Source organism: Cebus imitator, unplaced genomic scaffold, assembly GCF_001604975.1.
Source record: "Cebus imitator isolate Cc_AM_T3 unplaced genomic scaffold, Cebus_imitator-1.0 Scaffold478, whole genome shotgun sequence".
In the NCBI taxonomy this organism is placed as follows: domain Eukaryota; kingdom Metazoa; phylum Chordata; class Mammalia; order Primates; family Cebidae; genus Cebus; species Cebus imitator.
Window position 1 is genome coordinate 407066 of NW_016107793.1, and position 17400 is coordinate 424465.

Sequence of the window (17400 nt, forward strand, 5' to 3'; positions counted from 1 at the left end):
AAAAAAAAAAAAAAAAAAAAAAAAAAACGGTTCTCGGGGTTAATGGGAGTGGGGCAGTTGCTCTGGGACTGCCCGGGGGCCCCTTGGAGAGCCACTGTCGGGGGTCGGGGAGGAGCCGTCGCTTCGGATCTTCGTTTAAAAACACATAGAACATGCTACATCCGCGCAGACGCTGGACGGGAGGAGGCAACACTGGAGGGGCGAGGATCTCTGCCGCGGCCGCAGCCTCGGCCCTGTCCACGCCCCAGGGTTAGACGCGGGCGGGTAGACGGACAGATGGACAGACACTAACACAGGCTCCGAGGGGGTTACCTCAGAGTGGAAGGAAGATCTCGTGATTGGGGAGAAAGGGTCAAAGGACAGCCCTGGCTCTGGGGGGCGGGGCAAGGACAGGGACAGAATTGTGCTGCTGGTGAGGGCCGTCCTGGGCCCCTACGCCTCTGGCTCATATTCCTGATATTCCTCCTGCATCACAGGGATGGGGGTGGAGTAGAGAAGAGCAAAAGGAGGAGGAGTTGGATACCAAGTGGCCAAGCCCTGGCCTGAGAACCCTCTCCCTCAAGCAGGAACAGTGTATTCCCCTTTTCCTGGGCAGGGGAGGAGCCTGGAAGTTGGGGACGACAGAGAATTCCTGGGCAGGGGTGCCTGGGGCCCAGCGCTAGATCCCATCTGCCCTCTCCTCCCTTCTGGGGCCTGGGTTCTAGAAGAGGGGAGTCAGGCTCCCTGGCCCAACCATCTCAAGCCAGGGATGTCCCACGCCAGCTAGAGACGGCAGCAATCTTCTTGGATGCCCCAAGTCCTGCCCCGCCCTGCTGCCCCCTCACCTGGGGTGGGTCCTCATAACTCTCCCCTTCTGGCTCCATCAGGGGCTCGATCAGCGGCTCTTCAGCAGCTTCCTGGGCCACTTCCTCTGGCTGCAGGCAGAGAAGGGCCGGGCTGGTGAGGGCAGCCAGGATGCCCCCCAAATGCCCATACTAGTAAGCTTCGGGCTGGTTGGAGGAGTGGGAAAGGCTAGGGTGGGTTGGCAGAGCAAGGACAATTTCTGATTTAGTTTTTTATTTGGAGTGCCTTGGAAGTGGGATGGAGGTGAAGGGTGAAATCCCCCCGAATCACATTTGAAGTGGCAGCATGGAGGGGGAGCTGGCTCTCCACACTGCTACCCCCCCACACACACCTGACAGCCTCCTCACTTCCACCATTTGGATACTCGGTCACCAGCTTATGCGTCATCCTTTGTGTCAGGCTTTGTGCTGGGCATTGGGACCCCAGAGATAACCCTGGAGGCTCCCCTGGGCTGAAGGGATCTGGAGGCTCAGGGACAGGGCTGGGCAGGGGCTCTGAGCCATTCCCCTGCCACCTTCCACCCATCCCTCCCCCGGGCCCTGTGTGGCCTGGTTTCTTCAGCTGTTGCTATTTTAAGATAAGCTGGAAGCCACAGCTCATGGTGTTGCTTGGATGTGTGAGCTAAGACTTTCCCCTCCCCACTGTGTCTGCTGCCCAGATAGGCGCAGACCAGCGGGCATGCATGTGGGCGGGCTGCCAGACACATGGCCAGCCACCTGCAGGCAAGCACATGTATGTGCACAAACACGAGACTGAGCTGGCTGCATGCACAAGCACACAAAGTAGCCTGGGATTCATGCACAGCCTGGGCAGCGCCTCATGTGGGCTGGCACACGCCTGGGATCCCGGAGCACTGGGGCTGGGAAGGCCTGCCCTGACAATGTCTGCACCCTGGGTACCCCAGGGTGCAGACAAAGGCAGCATCAGCTCCATCACATTACATGTCTAGGTGGGCTTTGTGGGCACATGAGTTTGCAGCTCCTGACCTGGCTCATTTGCCCCTTTGCACGGATGGGTATGCCAAGGCCCAGGAGATGGGGAAAGGTTAGTTTGCCCCCAAGTCACCCAGCTATGACCAGAACCCAGGGATGGAATGTAGTGTTAACAATGCCAGCTTGTGAAGGAAGAATACTAATGTTTAGCTTCTTAAAATAAAATTAAAAATTTTTAAAAATAAATAAAAAGAAAATAAAATGCCAACTTGATAGCCAGGCATGGTGGAGGTTGCAGTGAGCCGAGATTGAGCCACTGCACTCTAGCCTAGGTAACAGAGCGAGACGCCATCTAAAAAAAAAAAAAGCCAGCTCAAGCACATTGTTCGGAAACAACCCAGATGTCCAACATCTGTAGAATGGATGTGTGCTTTGTGAACTAATGACACAATGGAATACTACACAACAAGAATGAAGAACGACAATGCATACAAGAGCAAGGCTGACTCTCACAAGCTTCCTGATGAATGGAAGAAGCCAGATACAGAAGAGCATGGCCTTCATGATAACATTTTTTTAATTTTATTTTTATTTTTTGAGATGGAGTCTCACTCTGTGGCCCAGGCTGGAGTGCACTGGGGCGATCTCTACTCACTGCAACCTCTGCCTCTCAGGTTCAAGCAATTCTCCTGCCTCAGCCTCCTGAGTAGCTGGGGCTACAGGCACATGTCGCTGCGTCCAGCTAATTTTTGTATTTTTAGTGGAGATGGGGTTTTGCCATTTGGCCAGGCTGGTCTCAAACTCCTGACCTCAGGTGATCTGCCCCCCTCAGCCTTCCAAAGTGCTGGGATTACAGGCATAAGCCACTGCACCTGGCCTCATGGTAACATTTAAAGAACACCCAACTAATTTTGTGCTGGTAGAAGCCAGGAAGCAAGGCCAGGCATAGCGGCTCATGCCTATAACCCCTCCCAGCATTTTGGGAGGCTGAGGCGGGCAGATCACTTGAGGTCAGGAGGTTGAGACCAACCTGGCCAACATGGTAAAACCCCATCTCTATTAAAAATACACAAATTAGCCAGATGTGGTAGTGCACACCTGTAGTCTCAGCTTCTTGGGAGGCTGAGGCAGGAGAATCACTTGGAGGTGGAGGTTGCAGTGAGCTGAGATTGTGCCACTGCATTCCATTCTGGACAACAGAGCGAGACTCTGTGTCAAAAAGAAAAAAACAAAAAAAAGTCAGGAACAGTTCCCCTTGGAGGGGGACAGGCAGGGCCAGGACTGAGGGGAGATGGGTAAAGCTCCTGGGGTGCAGATGTGAGGGAGGCACTGGCTCTCCTGGCCATGCAAATGAGACTCCATGAGTGACTGCCCCACATACCTCTTTTGTCTCCCCCTAGTCCTGGCCCTGGGGCTGGGAACTGAAAGGGGTCACAAGGTGGGACCCTGAGGGGGATATTGTTCTGTTTTGAGCTGGCTGCTGGTTACATGGAGAGTTCCCCTTGTGAACATTTCATGGAGCTGCCAGTTTTCTGCATGTACATTGTAATTCAATAAAAAGTTCACTTAAAAAAATCCCATAGCCTGTAATCCCAGATACCTGGAGGGCTGAGGCAGGAGGACTGCTTGAGCCCAGGAGTTCAAGACCAGCCTGGGTAACATAGCAGGACCCCAGCTCAGAAAGCAAACAAACAACCCCAGCCTGGCCACCTGCTAGCATCAGGCAAGTCATTTTGCTTCTAATCTCAGCAGCCTTGCATGGGAAATGAGGCTGGTGAGGATTCCATGACGATGGATGGAAAGCAAGCTCGAAGGAGGGAGTCTCAGAAATGCGGACCCTGGGCCTGCATGAGATCCCCCATGCCACCAGTGACCCAAGGGGCTATTGTTTGGATTATAACTCTATGATCTGGGACTCCCTGGAGAGGGTAGCCTTGAGGTGTCAACAAACACCGGTAGGAGAAATGTGACCAGAGAGAAAAGATTCTGTGCAAATGTCCATCACAAACAGCCTCGGGGCTGACAGAGAGGCTGAACTTGCCACTCTTCTGCACCCCAGCTCCTAGCACTAGGACTGGCCCTGGGCCAGCACCAAGCAACTCCAGTGACATGGCCTGAGCTTATCCTCCCGATCAGCTTATAAAGGAGGCAGGTAGGAACTGGGGTCTGGGGCAAGTGACTTCACCTCTCTGAACCTCGGTCTCTTCATCTGTAAAATGAGCTGGTTATGGTGCACAGATGAAGTGTGACATTGTGAAGTCAATGAGTTAGTTCATGTGAAACATCTAGGACAGTGCCTGCTCATGAAAGAGATCAATGAATAGGAGTGATTACTGGTAACATGATTATAAGAAATGGGAAGTCACACAGATGGTAAAATGCAGGGACAGAGCTTGAACTAGAACTTCTGAGTCAAGATTCAGACTTCCAATAGTGGAAGGAACCAACTGTGCAAAATGCCAGGAGTGGAGGGCAGCGTGGGGTCTCCCGCAGCCTGGTGACTGTACACATGCGGAACATACACTGACAACACAAACCAAACACTGTAGAAAGAGCCCCTACCCCACGGAGGCAGGGTCTGCGCATGCCCATGGACAGACACAGAGCAACCACAGTGAATGCCTGCACACACATGCCATGAAGGTCCACTTCCAGGCACAACTGACAGGATTCCCTGCAGGCAGACACAGACTGCTTGCGTGATCATGTGGCCACAATCTCTTGTGCGGCATGCACTGTATGCAAACCCAGCTCTTTATAGCCGTGATTCTCAAAGTACGTTCCCTGGAACTGCAGCATCAACATCACCTGGGGACTTGTGAGAAATGCAAATCCTCCAGCCCCACCTCAGACCTACTGAATTGAAAATTCTAAGGATGGGGTCAACAAACTATATTTTAACCTGGCCTCTTGGTGATTCTGAAACATGCTCAAGCTTTGAGAATATTTAGTCTATATTATCTCCAATCTGCATAGATTCCTATTGTGTTCACTTGCATTTTACAAGCGAACCATCAGGTTCAGAGACATGGTAGGACCTGCCCAGGGTCATGCAGCCAGGAAGTAGTGGAGTTAGGATGCAAACCCAGCTGAGGTTGGGGGTGGGTGGGTTCAGAGCTCACAACTCTTAGCCCCCTCTTATCAGGGATCTTAATAGGGAGCTCTGTCTCCGTGCCCACACAAGTGGCCCCCAGCGCTCCTCTAGGGAAACGTAAGCTCACAGATCACGACCATCCCAGCATAGCTCCCACGTGCTCCAACCTGCCTCAGGGCCTTTGTACTTGCTGTTCCTAAGGCCTGAAATTCGCTTACCACACACCTCAAGGCTACCTCTCTCATCCCTTGGGTGTCAGCTCAAATGGTCCTTCCTCAGAAGCTTTCCCAGCTAAAAGAGCCCTCTCACCCCTTGCCTGTCTGTCCCCTCACCCTCTCTGTCTTTTCTCCATAGCACTATCCCCTCGGAAAGCGTCCTGCCTGCTGGCTTGTGTTTTACTGCCTGTCTTCTCCCACTACAATGTCTGCTGCAGGAACGTAGGAACCTATTCACTGCAGCAGCCTCTCCAACAATTCCTCTCTGGCATAGGTATTTGTTGAATGAAAAGAAATGAATGAACAATCATTGACACATGCAGACATGGCCACAAGTCATCTAGGTTACACTGGCAAGCAGAACACGCTCAGACAGCCAGGTCTGGGTTCCCATCACCAGGAGCATTACACCCATGCAGGCCTTCATTCGGATGCATTCTGAGCGGAGTCTAGCATGGCCCTGCAGGATGGGCAAGGTGGCTTGTGCCCTAGGCTGGGAGCAAGACTGGGGGGGCAGGGATGGTGACAGGTTATTTGTGTGCCTGGTGTGTGTGTGCATATGCATGTGCATGTGTGGGTAGGGAGGATCACTTACCTTCAGATCAGTAGGGAATTCCTCCCTCTTCACCAGGCCTGTGGCTGCTGCGATGTTCCCTGCCCCAGAGAACACAGCTCCTCCCAGATGTGAAGCCTGCTCCTTGGTTTTTTCAGCCACTGGAGCAGGGAAGGGGTTGAGGAAGGCGTTTGGGAGCCAGGGGGAAGGAGCCATAGATGTCCCGCTTTGTAGTATCCCAGGGCCTGCCCTCCCCATGGAGCATCCCCGCAGAAGCCTTGGGAGTCTCCCCCGCCCCTCCCCTCTGGTTTCTGGCCAGATCACTGGCCTAAGTGAGAGAAGGGGCCAGTGCCAGGGCTGGGCTGGTACCTGAAGCCACACCTTGTACCACACCTTCTCGGGTCTTGCTTCCTGAAGGGAGAAAAAAGCAGTACATTTAAGGGCTCTGTGCTGAGGGAACGGAAACCCCAGCACAGCGTGGTGATTACAGCGTGGGCATCCCGGCCCCATCACTGCCTCCTTGGGTCCCTACAGCCTACAACCTGCACCCTGTGCTAACCCCCGTCTTATCACTGCACACCTCTGTCTGCAGGAGTTGCAATTCTCTCCCACCTGATGTGATACCCACATCCCTCTAGGGGATGTTGGCTGAGGGCCAGTGTCTTATAAAGCCCTCTGCCTGCCCCATTGCACTTCACTTCTCCCCAGTCCTGGGAGGCAACTGCTGTTATTGTCCCTGTTTCACAGATGGAAGCTCCGTGTGGGTTCCGCCGCTAGAAAGTGGCTGAACTGACATTCAAGTTCAGGTCTTTCTGACCCTAAAACTTCAGCTACCAACCACTCTAAGAATACGTAGCCCAGGATGGAAGGCAGGTGGGGGGTTCGAGTAGGGGTGGAGCTGGGAGACAACAAAGCTATGTATTTTGAAAGGTTCCTCTCGTGCCCCACGCACCACTGCTCATAGCCCACTGCTCCACCACTCCATTTCCTCTAAAGATTCTCTTCTCCTAAGAGGGTGCAAACTCCTTCTTCTGGCCAAAGTAGGGGATGTCAGGCTCCGGGTGGGTCTAAAGGTGATGTTTGGATTGTGACTGGCACCCATGGCATTGGCTGGGCCTTCCCAGGAGGATAGCAAAACACATCAAAATGCCTGGGGGCCGCTGGGAAGGCCAGAGGGCCTGATCTGGGCTAGAGAAGGAGAGCCGGAAAGGGGGTGGGGAGTATCCCCTCTGATAATTTGGCAATACAGACAACAGTGACAGAGCCAGAACTGGGTGTCTGGGCAGGCTGAGCCTGGCAGGGGGCTCAGGGGAGAGGCTGGCATGGGAAGACAGGATATTCTCAGGGCAAAGGCCAACCAGCACCCAGAGACAGGAGGGGCAGGCCGCATCCTCCCTTTCACTCCTCCCACAAAACATTAGTTTGCACCTATTCCGTCCCAAGCCCTGGGCCAATCGCTCACTGTCTGAAGTGGGTAGAGAAAAACAGATTCAGTTCCTGGACCTCAAGTAGAGGGGAGAGGACTTCCAGGCTCCAGGGACTATGTGAAGAGGGAAGGGACACTACCGGGGCCTTGAGAAATGAGGAGCAGATGGATATCAGAAAGGAGATTGCAGAGGGTATCCCAGGCCCAGGGACCCACACAGACAAGGCAGAGCAATGTGCTTTCAGGGCAGTCCGTGTGCCAGGAGCCATAGGTGTGGTGAGAAATGTAGACTGAGGCAGGACTGTGAAGGGCACTGAATGCCAGGGTACAGGGAACCAAGGCTTTAACTTGTAGGAACTGGGGGGCCATCGGGGGCTCCCAAGCAAAGGGAGGAGCAGGAAATGCCAATCTAAGGGGAAGAGCAGCATGGCTTGGAGGGGCAGAGTCTATTAGCAGAGAGACAGTGTCAGGGAGCCAGGGGCCAGCAGCAATGAAAGACATGGGGAAGGAGGTGGGAGGGAGGCCAGGCCTGGGGTCACGCAGACATGCACTTAAGCCTTCTCCCGGTCCCAGCCACCCTGATCTGGTGGCTTTACCACCTCCCATCAGGCCTTGCTGCAGTTGTTCTGTCCCCAGAGGGCCAAACAACCTTTCTAAACTAATCACATCGCGGCAGTCCATTGCTTACTCTCTCACGGCCAGCATAACAACGTTTTGCCCTGGCCGGCAAAGGGCTCTCATGAACTGGCTCCTGCCCATCTCTCTGACCTCACCTCCTACCACTGCTTCCTGCCCTGCCTCCAGCTCACCCCAGGGCCTTTGCACCTGCCTTTTCTGCAGGCCTGCCCCCCTCTTATTACTCAGGGATGAGGCATTCTCCTCGGGAAGCCACTGGATGTCAACTCAAACTACTGAAATGCTCTGTGTCACCGTCAGGAGAGCAGGAACCATGGTCTCCTGTTCACCCTGAAACCCAAGCATCCACACAATGCCTGGCTCATAGTAAGTAGGGACTAAATATTTTTCAAATGGCCACAATCCAACCAAATACGCCATGACCCTGGGCAAGTTATACAACCTTCTCAAGCCTGCATAGGGAGTCATTATACCTGCTCTGCACAAGCAAACCCTGAGTCACCACAGGGGTTCAGTAAATGTTAGTTTCACGCCTTTCCTCCTTTTATGCAAATGACCCTGCAGACTCAGTTTCCTTTCCACTAGGGGTGAGAAATTTTATCCACCTGGCCTTTCTCCTGATACCAGCTGGCGGCTGCAAGGAGACTGGATGGGGAGGGTAGGTGGCAATGGTAAAACCACAGGCGTCGTGATGCAGGCGGACCTGGAACTCAATTCAACCTTGGAGGTGCTGGAGGGAGGGGCCACAAGGGAGGGGTGGGGCTTCGGAATATATAAAGCTCGGTTCAAACCCCAGCTTCAGCTTTCACCAGCTGCGTGACCTTGGGCAAGATATTTAGACCTCTGGGAAGCCCAGTTTCCCTTATCTGTGGAATGGGCTGGAGCATTAAATGAGGAAATGGATGTTATGACATTTTACCCAGTACTTGGCATAGAACAAGTGTTCAACACCAGATAACTATTAATAATAGTAATAAGGATAAGAAAAAGGAGCTCTCTGCTTTCATCACTGCACCGGTGCCTGGCTTTTCAGCTGGAGCGCCCCCTCATCAGCCGGCCCCGTGTCCCCATTTCCGAACACAGACCCAGGCTTCTATCGGCTACGTCCCCCGTGACCCCTGTGATCCCGCTCCACTGCTGACTCATATTCACCTGCCCAGAACCCCCCTCCCCGGGACCCAGCCCCAGCTCCACACTCTCGGAGGACCCCCAGCCCCGCAGCCCCACAAGCCCCGCCCCTCGCCCACCGACGTAGAGGACGCCCTCCTTGGTCTTCTCCGCCGCCTCGGTGACCCCCTGCTTGGTTTTCTCTGCGGCTGCCACAACGCCCTCCTTGGCCATGGACAGGCCCTTCATGAACACGTCCATCCTGGCGGCCTGGGGAGGGCGATACACGGGCACCGGTGCGCTGGCCCCGCACCCTCACCCCAGCCCCTCCTGAGGGACGCGGGTGCCCCCCCTCCCCGCTCCTCCCGAGACCAAGGCGCCCTTCTGGACCCTGAGCACCCTCCCGCTCCCCCCCCCACCCGCCCCACTCCCCAGTGCGAGGCCTCAGGGCCGCGGAGAGTCCCAGCGTCCTTGAAACCCGGGGACGCGGGAGGGGCCCCTGCCTCGGTTATCCGGGCCCTGCAACCTGCAGTCTCGTGGAACCGGAGTACTGGGTTCGGCACGAAGACCCAGGACCCGCCTGTTCACGCACGGCAGAGTCACACGGTCATGCACACAAACATACACCACGGATACGCTCACGTGCACACACAGGACACGCAGCCGATCCAACGCGCTCGAACACTCCGACCCACACGGGCGCTGACACACGTCCCCACGGCCGCCCGGGCAGGGCAGACACCAGAGCACACTCACATACTCCGGGGTGCACGCTGAAGCGCACCCCCGGGCCCCCCTCCCTTTTCTACCCCCTTCCCCAGCGTCCTCCTGCCACCCCAGTCCCCTCTCCATCCTCATCCCGTTCCCCAGCCCCGGCGCGCGGTCGCCTCACCTGGATGCGGGGCAGGGGCTGGGGATGGAGCGGCGGCTTCGGCGAGCGGACGCGGGGGCTCCGCTAGGCCGGGCCGGGGTGCACTAGGGGCCGGGTGGGGGATAGGGCCGGGGTCAGGCGCTCGGGTCGCGGGCCCTGAGCAGGGGCGCAGCAGTGCGCGGGTCTCGGGTGCGTCGCCAGCCACGGCTCGTTCCTTGCGCCCAGCGAGCTCGCGCGCTCCGGTTCCTCCGGCTCCGGCGCTGCGGCAGCTCTGAGCTCAGCGCCCCCTCTGGCGGCCGCACCTCCCCCTCGGCCTGACTGACAGGGGGCGGGGAGGGTGACAGCGCGCGTAGTCGAAGAGCCTTCCGGGACTGGCCCGGGACGCGCCCCTGGGGGCTCCGGCCGTGAGACTCGCGTAGTCTGTTGGGAGGTGGGGGTGGGGGACAATGCGACGTGCGAAGAGTGGGGAAGAAATCACGCGATTGGCTTTGGAGTTCCACTGGGCTCGAATCTCAGCAGTGCTTTTTATTAACCGTGGGACCTTGGGCTACTCGGCTCTCCTTTCTGAATGACTGTTTCCTCTTCTGTAAAAGAGGGATGGTTAATTCAACGAATGTTTACTGAGCGCTTAGACGAGTGGTGCGGGTTCAAGGCTAGAGGCAGTAGAAAAGGAAAGCAAGGCTCCTGGTCTCGGGGAGCTTACCACGGGGGTGTTTGTACATGTGTGTGTTCATGTGCTCAGTGGTGAAAGACAAGGCAGAAAAACCGATCAACATCGAAAGCAACAAGGTCATTTCAGCTTGTAAGTTATGAAGGTAACGGTGATGTAACGCGGGGACTACGGGAGGGCTGCTTGAGACCGAGTGGTCAGCGAAGGCCTCTACCAGCAAATGAATTGGAGCAGAGATTCCAGAGAGTCACCGTGGCACCACCAGGGGTGAGGACAAGATCCATACAGAGTGCAAGTGCAAAGGCCCCCGAGGCAGGACTATGCCAGCAAAAGACAGCGCCACTGGAGAACCAGGATGGAGGGGGGTGGAGGACAAAACCACTTTTTTGTGTGCTTATGGTGGGGACTGTCCCAGGCACACAGTAGGCCCTCAGTGCTTTGATAGAATTACGCCCAAGAAGCTGCAGTATCCCAGAGGAAAGGAACTCTGACAGCTTAGAGGAGTCAGGAAAGGCCATAAAAAGGAGGTGACATCTGAACTGTGGCCTGGAAGGAAGGGGAAAATTTCATCAAGCAGGTTAGGGAGAAAGAGAATTTTAGGCTGTGGAAACAGCATGGGCAAAGGCACTGTGGCCAGAAATGCCGGGTGTGTAAGTGATGGGTAATTAGGTGAGGGGCCACCAGCAGCCAGACTCCAAAAACAAAAAAAACCCAACCAACCAACCAAACAGAAAACGTTCACAGGCGGCTAGTAGAACTGCAAATTGGCGCAGACATTTTGGACTGCAATTTGGCAGTGTTTACCAAAAGCATAAAAGCATGCGCCTTTGGAGCCAACAGCTCCCCTTCCAGGAATTGATCCCGTGTGACTCTAGTCATACAGTCACACAAAAACATTTGTGCAAGGATGCTCACTGCAGCATGTGTTTTTGTAGTGAAAACGGAAAATTATCTAAATGATCATCCATACAGGACTGGCTAGCTAACTGTGGCACGTCCATCCAAGTGCAACGCTATGCTGTGGTTGGGAAAGACAAGCTGGACCCATGTGTGCTGACATGGGTGTGTGTCAAGATGTGGTGTTAAGTGGGAGAGGCAAGGTGCCAAACTGCAATGTGTGGAATGAGCCAATTTTGATACAAAGGAAATTATATTTGATGTATAAGTATATATAATTTTCTATGTGTCAAATACATATACATACTAACATATACATACTTATCACATACTATATAATTATACGCAGACATCTTATATACAAACATATACATATTCTGGCCAGATATACAATTTTTTTTCTTTTTTGAGATGGAGTCTCCCTCTGTTGCCCAGGTTAAAGTGCAGTGGTGCAATCTCACTGCAACCTCCAACTCCCGGGTTCAAGCAGTTGTCCCGCCTCAGCCTCCTGAGTAGCTGGGATTCAGGCACCCACCACCAAACCCAGCTAATACTTGTATTTTTGGTAAAGACAGAGTTTCACCATGTTGGCCAGGCTTGTCTTGAACTCCTAACCTCAAGTGATCCACCCACCTAAGCCTCTCAAAGTGCTGAGATTACAGGCATGAGCCACCTCACCTGGGCACACATTTGTAAGAATTTCTTAAAAAAATTGTTAACAGGGGTTGCATCTAGGAAATGAGACTGAGAGGGTTCAGGGAAAGAAGTTTTACATTTCATTGCCTTCCTTCCTGGTACTGATTGATTATTTTCCCTTGGGTAATATTTACTTGTATTATTATTTTTTTATTTTAATTTAATTTAATTTTATTTTATTTTACTTTATTTTATTGAGTCGAAGTCTCGTTGTGTTACCCAGGCTGGAGTGCAATGGTGCAACCTTAGCTCACTGCAACCACTGCCTCCCAGGTTCAAGCAATTCTCCTGCCTCAGCCTCCTGAGTAGCTGGGATTACAGGTGCCTGCCACCATGCCCAGATAATTTTTGTATTTTTAGTACAGACAGAGTTTCACCAACATTGGCCAGACTGGTCTCTTTGGCCAGGCTGGTCTCGAACTCCTGACCTAGTGATCCACCTGCCTCGGCCTCCCAAAGTGCTGGGATTACAGGCGTGAGCCACTGCACCCAGCCTTAACTGTATAATTTTAAGAACTAGCACAGAGAATACCTGTAATTATTTTTGGTCTCTCAGCATTAGAATTGCCCCCTTCCCATGTGCAGGGGGGTCCCCCACCTTCTGAAGCAGAGCCCACCTTCCCTTCTGAGAGATGACTATGCCAAGTAATTGCTTTGTCCGTCTTCCTTGCAGCCAGGACATGTGACTGACAGGTGCAGCCCCAGACTTGGGACCTGAAGCTAGTGCCAGGAAGCAGCAGGGAAGGAGTGGGGTATGTTCTGGTGTGGAGAATTGGTGATGGCAGCTCCTGCCAAGGACCATTGGCAGCAGTGACACTCACTGTGAGAGTGTCCAACACCAACAAGACAAGCTGCACTGTCCATGCCCAGCCATGGTGCTGGGATTCTTCATGGGTCTGCCTGGTGGTGGGATTTCGGTTATCATTTCAGGCTGTGTGGTCACCAACGTGGATTTTCTAACTCTCCTGGAGATTATCTGAGCTGTCCAGTATATACATATATGTTTTTTTTGAGACAAGGCTTCACTGCGTCACCCAGGCTGGAGTGCAGTGACACAGTCAGTCATAGCTTACTACAGCCTCGAACTCCTGGTCTCAAGAGATTCTCCCATCTCAGCCCCCTCAGTAGGTGAGACTACAGGTGTATGCCACCATGCCTGGCTAATTTTTAAAATACTTGTTATTTGTTTATGATTTACTTATTCATTTTTTGTAGAGATGGGATCTTGCTTTGTGGCCCAGGCTGGTCTTGAACCCCTGGCCTCAAGTGATCCTCCCACCTCAACCTCCCAAAGTGCTGGGATTATGGGTATGAGCCACGGCACCTGACCTAGGAGCTGCCCAGTATTTAATAAACCCCTTATCTGCTTAAATCAGCCAGAAGTGATTTCTGTGGCTTGGGATTAAGAACTCCTGAATGCCAGAGTTCGAGATAAAGGAAGATGAAGGAGGATGGAGAACCCGGGAGAAGGAGGAAGGGAGAAAGAAGATGAAGCAGGCCTGAACTTTATATCACAGGAAATGGGAAGTCACTGAAGGATTTTAAGCACAGGAGATCTAATGAGATTTGCATTTTATGTGGCCAGAGGTGGGTTGGATAAAGCTGGCTGTAGAAAGGAGGCTGGGGCACACTCCAAAGGAGGGACAAGGAAGCTTGAACTACAGAAGCCCCGGTGAGGCTGGAGCAGGGCTGGAAGGAGAGATGTGAATATCACTTGGGAGTAACTTATTATGTGTTATGGGAGAAGGAAAAGGGCAAGTTGAGGAAGATTCCCAGGTTTCTGGCTTGGACAATGTGGTGAGTGATGCTGCTGCAAAATGAAATAGGCATTGAGCAGTGGAGCAGCTTGCTGGGGCGATGATGATGAGCTTGTTTGGGGGAATGACAGACAAGCTGGAGGAGGTGTCCAGCTGACAGTAGGTATCTGAGCCCAGAGCTCAGGAAAACACTCCAGGCTGGCTTCAGGTGCAGATTTGAGTCATGGTGTACTCAGAATTCTTTTTTTTTTTTTTTTTTGAAACGGAGTCTTACTCTGTCACCCAGGCTGGAGTGCAATGGCATGATCTCGGCTCACTGCAACCTCTGCCTCCCAGGCTCAAGTGATTCTCCTGCCTCAGCCTCCCAAGTAGCTGGGATTACAGTTACCCACCACCGCATCTGGCTAATTTTTGTATTTTTAGTAGAGATGAGGTTTCACCAAGTTGTCCAGGCTGGCGACTCAGGTGATCCCAAAGTGCTGAGATTATAGGCATAAGCCATCGCATCCAGCCAGAATTCTTTAACAAATTGCTCTCCAAGGTTGGGGCGGGAGATGGGTAGGCAGGAAGGAACACCTAGAGTTGTAGTTTGCCAATGTCCGTGGGGTAAAATACTCCCACCACATTGATTCCAAGCTGTCAGTGTGATGTCATTGAACAGATGATTGGTTCGGTTATCTTGAATTTTCATGATACAGATAGCATAGATAAAAATAACCTTAAGAGCACAGATAATAGTAAAATAACTAGAAAGTTATGCATTTTGAGTATTATCTATGTTTTTAACATAATTTAACTATAACTTTATATAATTTAATTTTTAATAATGTAATGGCTTTAACAACTGGCTCACACAATTCCTGAAGTTTTTTTTTTGTTTGTTTTGCTTTTGGTTTTTGTTTATTGTTTGTTTTTGAGATGGAGTCTTGCTCTGCTGCCCAGGCTGGAGTGCAGTGGCATGAGTTCAAACAATTCTCCTGCCTCAGCCTCCCAAGTAGCTGGGACCACAGGCACATGTCACCACGCCCAGCGAATTTTTGTATTTTTAGTAGAGACGGGGTTTCACCATGTTGGCCAGGCTGGTCTAGAACTCCTGACCTCAGGTGACCCACCCACCCCAGCCCGCCAAAGTGCTGGGATTACAGGCTTGAGCCACCCAAGCCCAATTCCTGAAGTTTTAACCATTGTTCTCGTGAGCCAAGTGAGATCAGTGCCCCACTGGCTTTGGAGTCATTAGCAGACAGGTGGTGGCTGGAGCCATAGCGTTGAGCGTGATCACCCAGGGGTGCACAGAGAGTGAAAAGAAGACAGTGCCCAGAGCAGACTCCTGAGGTAGCAGCAACCTTCAGGGGTGGCCAGAGGCAGAGGAACCTGGAGAAAGACTGAGAAGGCCCTCGCAGTGAGAAAGGAGGAGAAGCTGAAGAGAGTGCACAGAGACCTTGGGGATAGAGGTCGACTAAATGCTAGAGGGAGGCTGGCAGTGGAGAGTCCATGATGGATGGGCAGCAAGTGGGCGGTTGGGGAGCTGAATAGCAGTGAGCCCGAAGAGGGAAGGGGCAGCAGGGGACAGCCTCCAGGAGAAAGTGACATTCAAGCTGGGTTTTGAAAGAACTTACAAGTGGTGGCGAGCATTCCCAGCAGGGGATCTGCCAGAGTATTGAGGTAACAGAAAATAGGTTAAATTCTGAGTCAGGCAGGAAGTTCATTTGGCTGCTAGCACAGAAGCTTAGGCAAAACAGGCATTTATTCTTCCACTTAAACAAGTCCAGTGGTGAGCAGTCAACAGCTGCTGTGACGACTTCACAGTCATCAGGAACCTATTCTCCTATGTTTTTGGTGCACCATTCTGAGTACATGAATTTCATCATCATGGCCCAAGATGGCTGCTGTAGCTCCAGCCATCATGTCAATGCAGACAGCAGGAGGAGGGGAGGTAGGGTAAAAAGAATATCTGTGAGTGTCTTTTTCTTTCTTTTTTGGGGGGCTACGGGTTGGAGTCTAGCTCTGTTGCCAGGCTGGAGTGCAGTGGTGTGATCTCAGCTCACTGCAACCTCTGCTTCCTGGGTTCAAGTGATTCTCCTGCCTCAGCCTTTCAAGTAGCTGGGACTACAGGCACATGCCACCACGTCCAGTGAATTTTTGTATTTTCAGTAGAGATGGGGTTTCACCATGTTGGCTAGGCTGGTCTTGAACTCCTGACCTCATGTGATCTGCCCACCTCTGCCTCCTAAAGTGATGGGATGTGAGCCACCGAGCCTGGCCTTTTTTTTTTTTTGAGACGGAGTCTAGCTTTGTTGCTCAGGCTGGAGTGTAGTGGTACGATCTCAGTTCACTGCAGCCTCCACTTCCTGAGTTCAAGCTATTCTCCTGCCTCAGCCATCTGAGTAGCTGGGACCATGGGCACATACCACCATGCCTGGATAATTTTTGTATTTTTAGTAGAGACAGGGTTTCACCATGTTGGCCAGGCTGGTCTTGAACTCCTGACCTCAGGTGATCTGCCCACCTCAGCTTCCCAAAGTGCTGGGATCATAGGCTTGAACCACCATGCCCGGCTAGATTCACCAATTATTAACATTTGCTACATTTTTCTCTCTTGCTCCCTATGTGCTGTCCTCAGAAAAAGGGGGCATGGATACTGGGTCTACACTTTCTAGCAGGTTGGATCCTTTCCCCTGTCATATACCCCTACCACCCTTTATAGCATGGGGTGGCAAAGCTCAGGCTCATGGGTCTCCAGTGGCCAGTCCCTAAACCTGTGAGTCCTCAGGACCTCTCACCGTTTCTGTTGTCTCTTTCCTCAGGAAATGGGCCTATCCATTCTTTTCTTCTGCTCCCCTTCCTAGGAATGTACTAAGGACAATGACTCTGGAAGCTTCTGGGAAGGGAATGTGGCAGAAGGTGAGAAAGGGTTTTAGAGAAAATCCCAGTTGCAGCAGCTGGAGCAGAGAGTTCTCTCAAGTGGATCCTGGGGATCCCAGCCCTGCCTGGGTTCTGCAAAAACCCAGATGTGCCTTTGTAACTCTGTGTATGGTACCTGGCAGATTAAACATTTAGCAACGTTCTTGCTGTCCAGAGGCCTCAGATTCCTGCAGGGTAGGCAGGACAGGAAGCTGAGAACAGGGAGGGGAATGGGGGACATTTACTGAACATCTACAATGCGCCAAGTACTCCATCTATTAAGTCACGAAGTCCTCACGGCAATCCTTCAAAGCAGGCATTTTCATTGCCATTTTACAGATGAGGGAATTGTTACCCAGAGAGGGAAAGTCACCGGCCTTTGTTCTTTTCAATCAGTTTTCCCTGCGTGCCTACTGTATGTCAATATCATTCCAGGTACAGGAGATGCAGCAGGAAATAAGACCAATGGAGTCCTTGCCCTTCCGGAACTCAGTGTTCGAGTAGGATGGGACAGACAATTCACAACTAGTAACCACAAAAGATGCTTCCAGTGTGCTGCTCTTGTTAAAATCATCAGCGACACTCACTTTGCTAAATCTGATGACCAATCCTCCCTGCTACCTCTGACTTCTGAGTACTTCCCATCAGCCAGATGCTGTTGTAGGCCCTGGGGACACAGCTGTGAATAAGAGAGGTCTTGGGGGCCGGGCGCAGTGGCTCCCGCCTTTAAGCCCAGCATTTGGGAGGCTGAGGCGGGTGGATCACCTGAGGTCAGGAGTTCGAAACCAGACTGGCCAACATG

At 52.5% G+C, this 17400-nt stretch overlaps 1 protein-coding gene and 1 long non-coding RNA gene across 4 annotated transcripts; one reads left to right on the top strand and one right to left on the bottom strand.

Annotated features, from left to right (window-relative positions):
* Positions 1–16: 16 nt before the first annotated feature.
* SNCB (synuclein beta) lies at positions 17–9980 on the bottom strand. Of its 3 annotated transcripts, none has more exons than XM_017512813.2 (6): positions 9699–9980; positions 8947–9076; positions 6007–6048; positions 5680–5798; positions 825–914; positions 17–465 (listed from the first exon to the last, which is right to left on the bottom strand). In XM_017512813.2, the coding sequence occupies exons 2-6, from the start codon at positions 9065–9067 to the stop codon at positions 433–435; spliced, it is 405 nt and encodes a 134-aa protein (XP_017368302.1). In that variant the 5' UTR covers positions 9068–9076; positions 9699–9980; the 3' UTR covers positions 17–432. The 3 variants fall into 3 exon arrangements, with proteins under 3 accessions (XP_017368302.1, XP_037588831.1, XP_017368304.1); XM_037732903.1 differs by lacking the exon at positions 9699–9980 and adding an exon at positions 9226–9250; XM_017512815.2 differs by lacking the exon at positions 9699–9980 and having other exon boundaries at positions 6019–6048.
* Positions 9981–10048: 68 nt separating this feature from the next.
* LOC119468714 lies at positions 10049–17338 on the top strand. Its single transcript, XR_005197467.1, has 3 exons — positions 10049–10479; positions 16502–16598; positions 17034–17338. It is a non-coding gene; the product is annotated as an uncharacterized LOC119468714 (long non-coding RNA).
* The last annotated feature ends 62 nt before the right edge of the window (positions 17339–17400 follow it).

Coding starts and splice junctions, on each gene's coding strand:
- SNCB (XM_017512813.2), bottom strand. CDS start 9,067: ATGGACGTGTTCATGAAGGGCCTGTCCATGGCCAAGGAGGGCGTTGTG. Junction 915..5,679: donor AATTCCCTACTGATCTGAAG/GTAAGTGATCCT, acceptor CTCTGCCTGCAG/CCAGAGGAAGTGGCCCAGGA. Junction 466..824: donor GTTATGAGGACCCACCCCAG/GTGAGGGGGCAG, acceptor CCTGTGATGCAG/GAGGAATATCAGGAATATGA.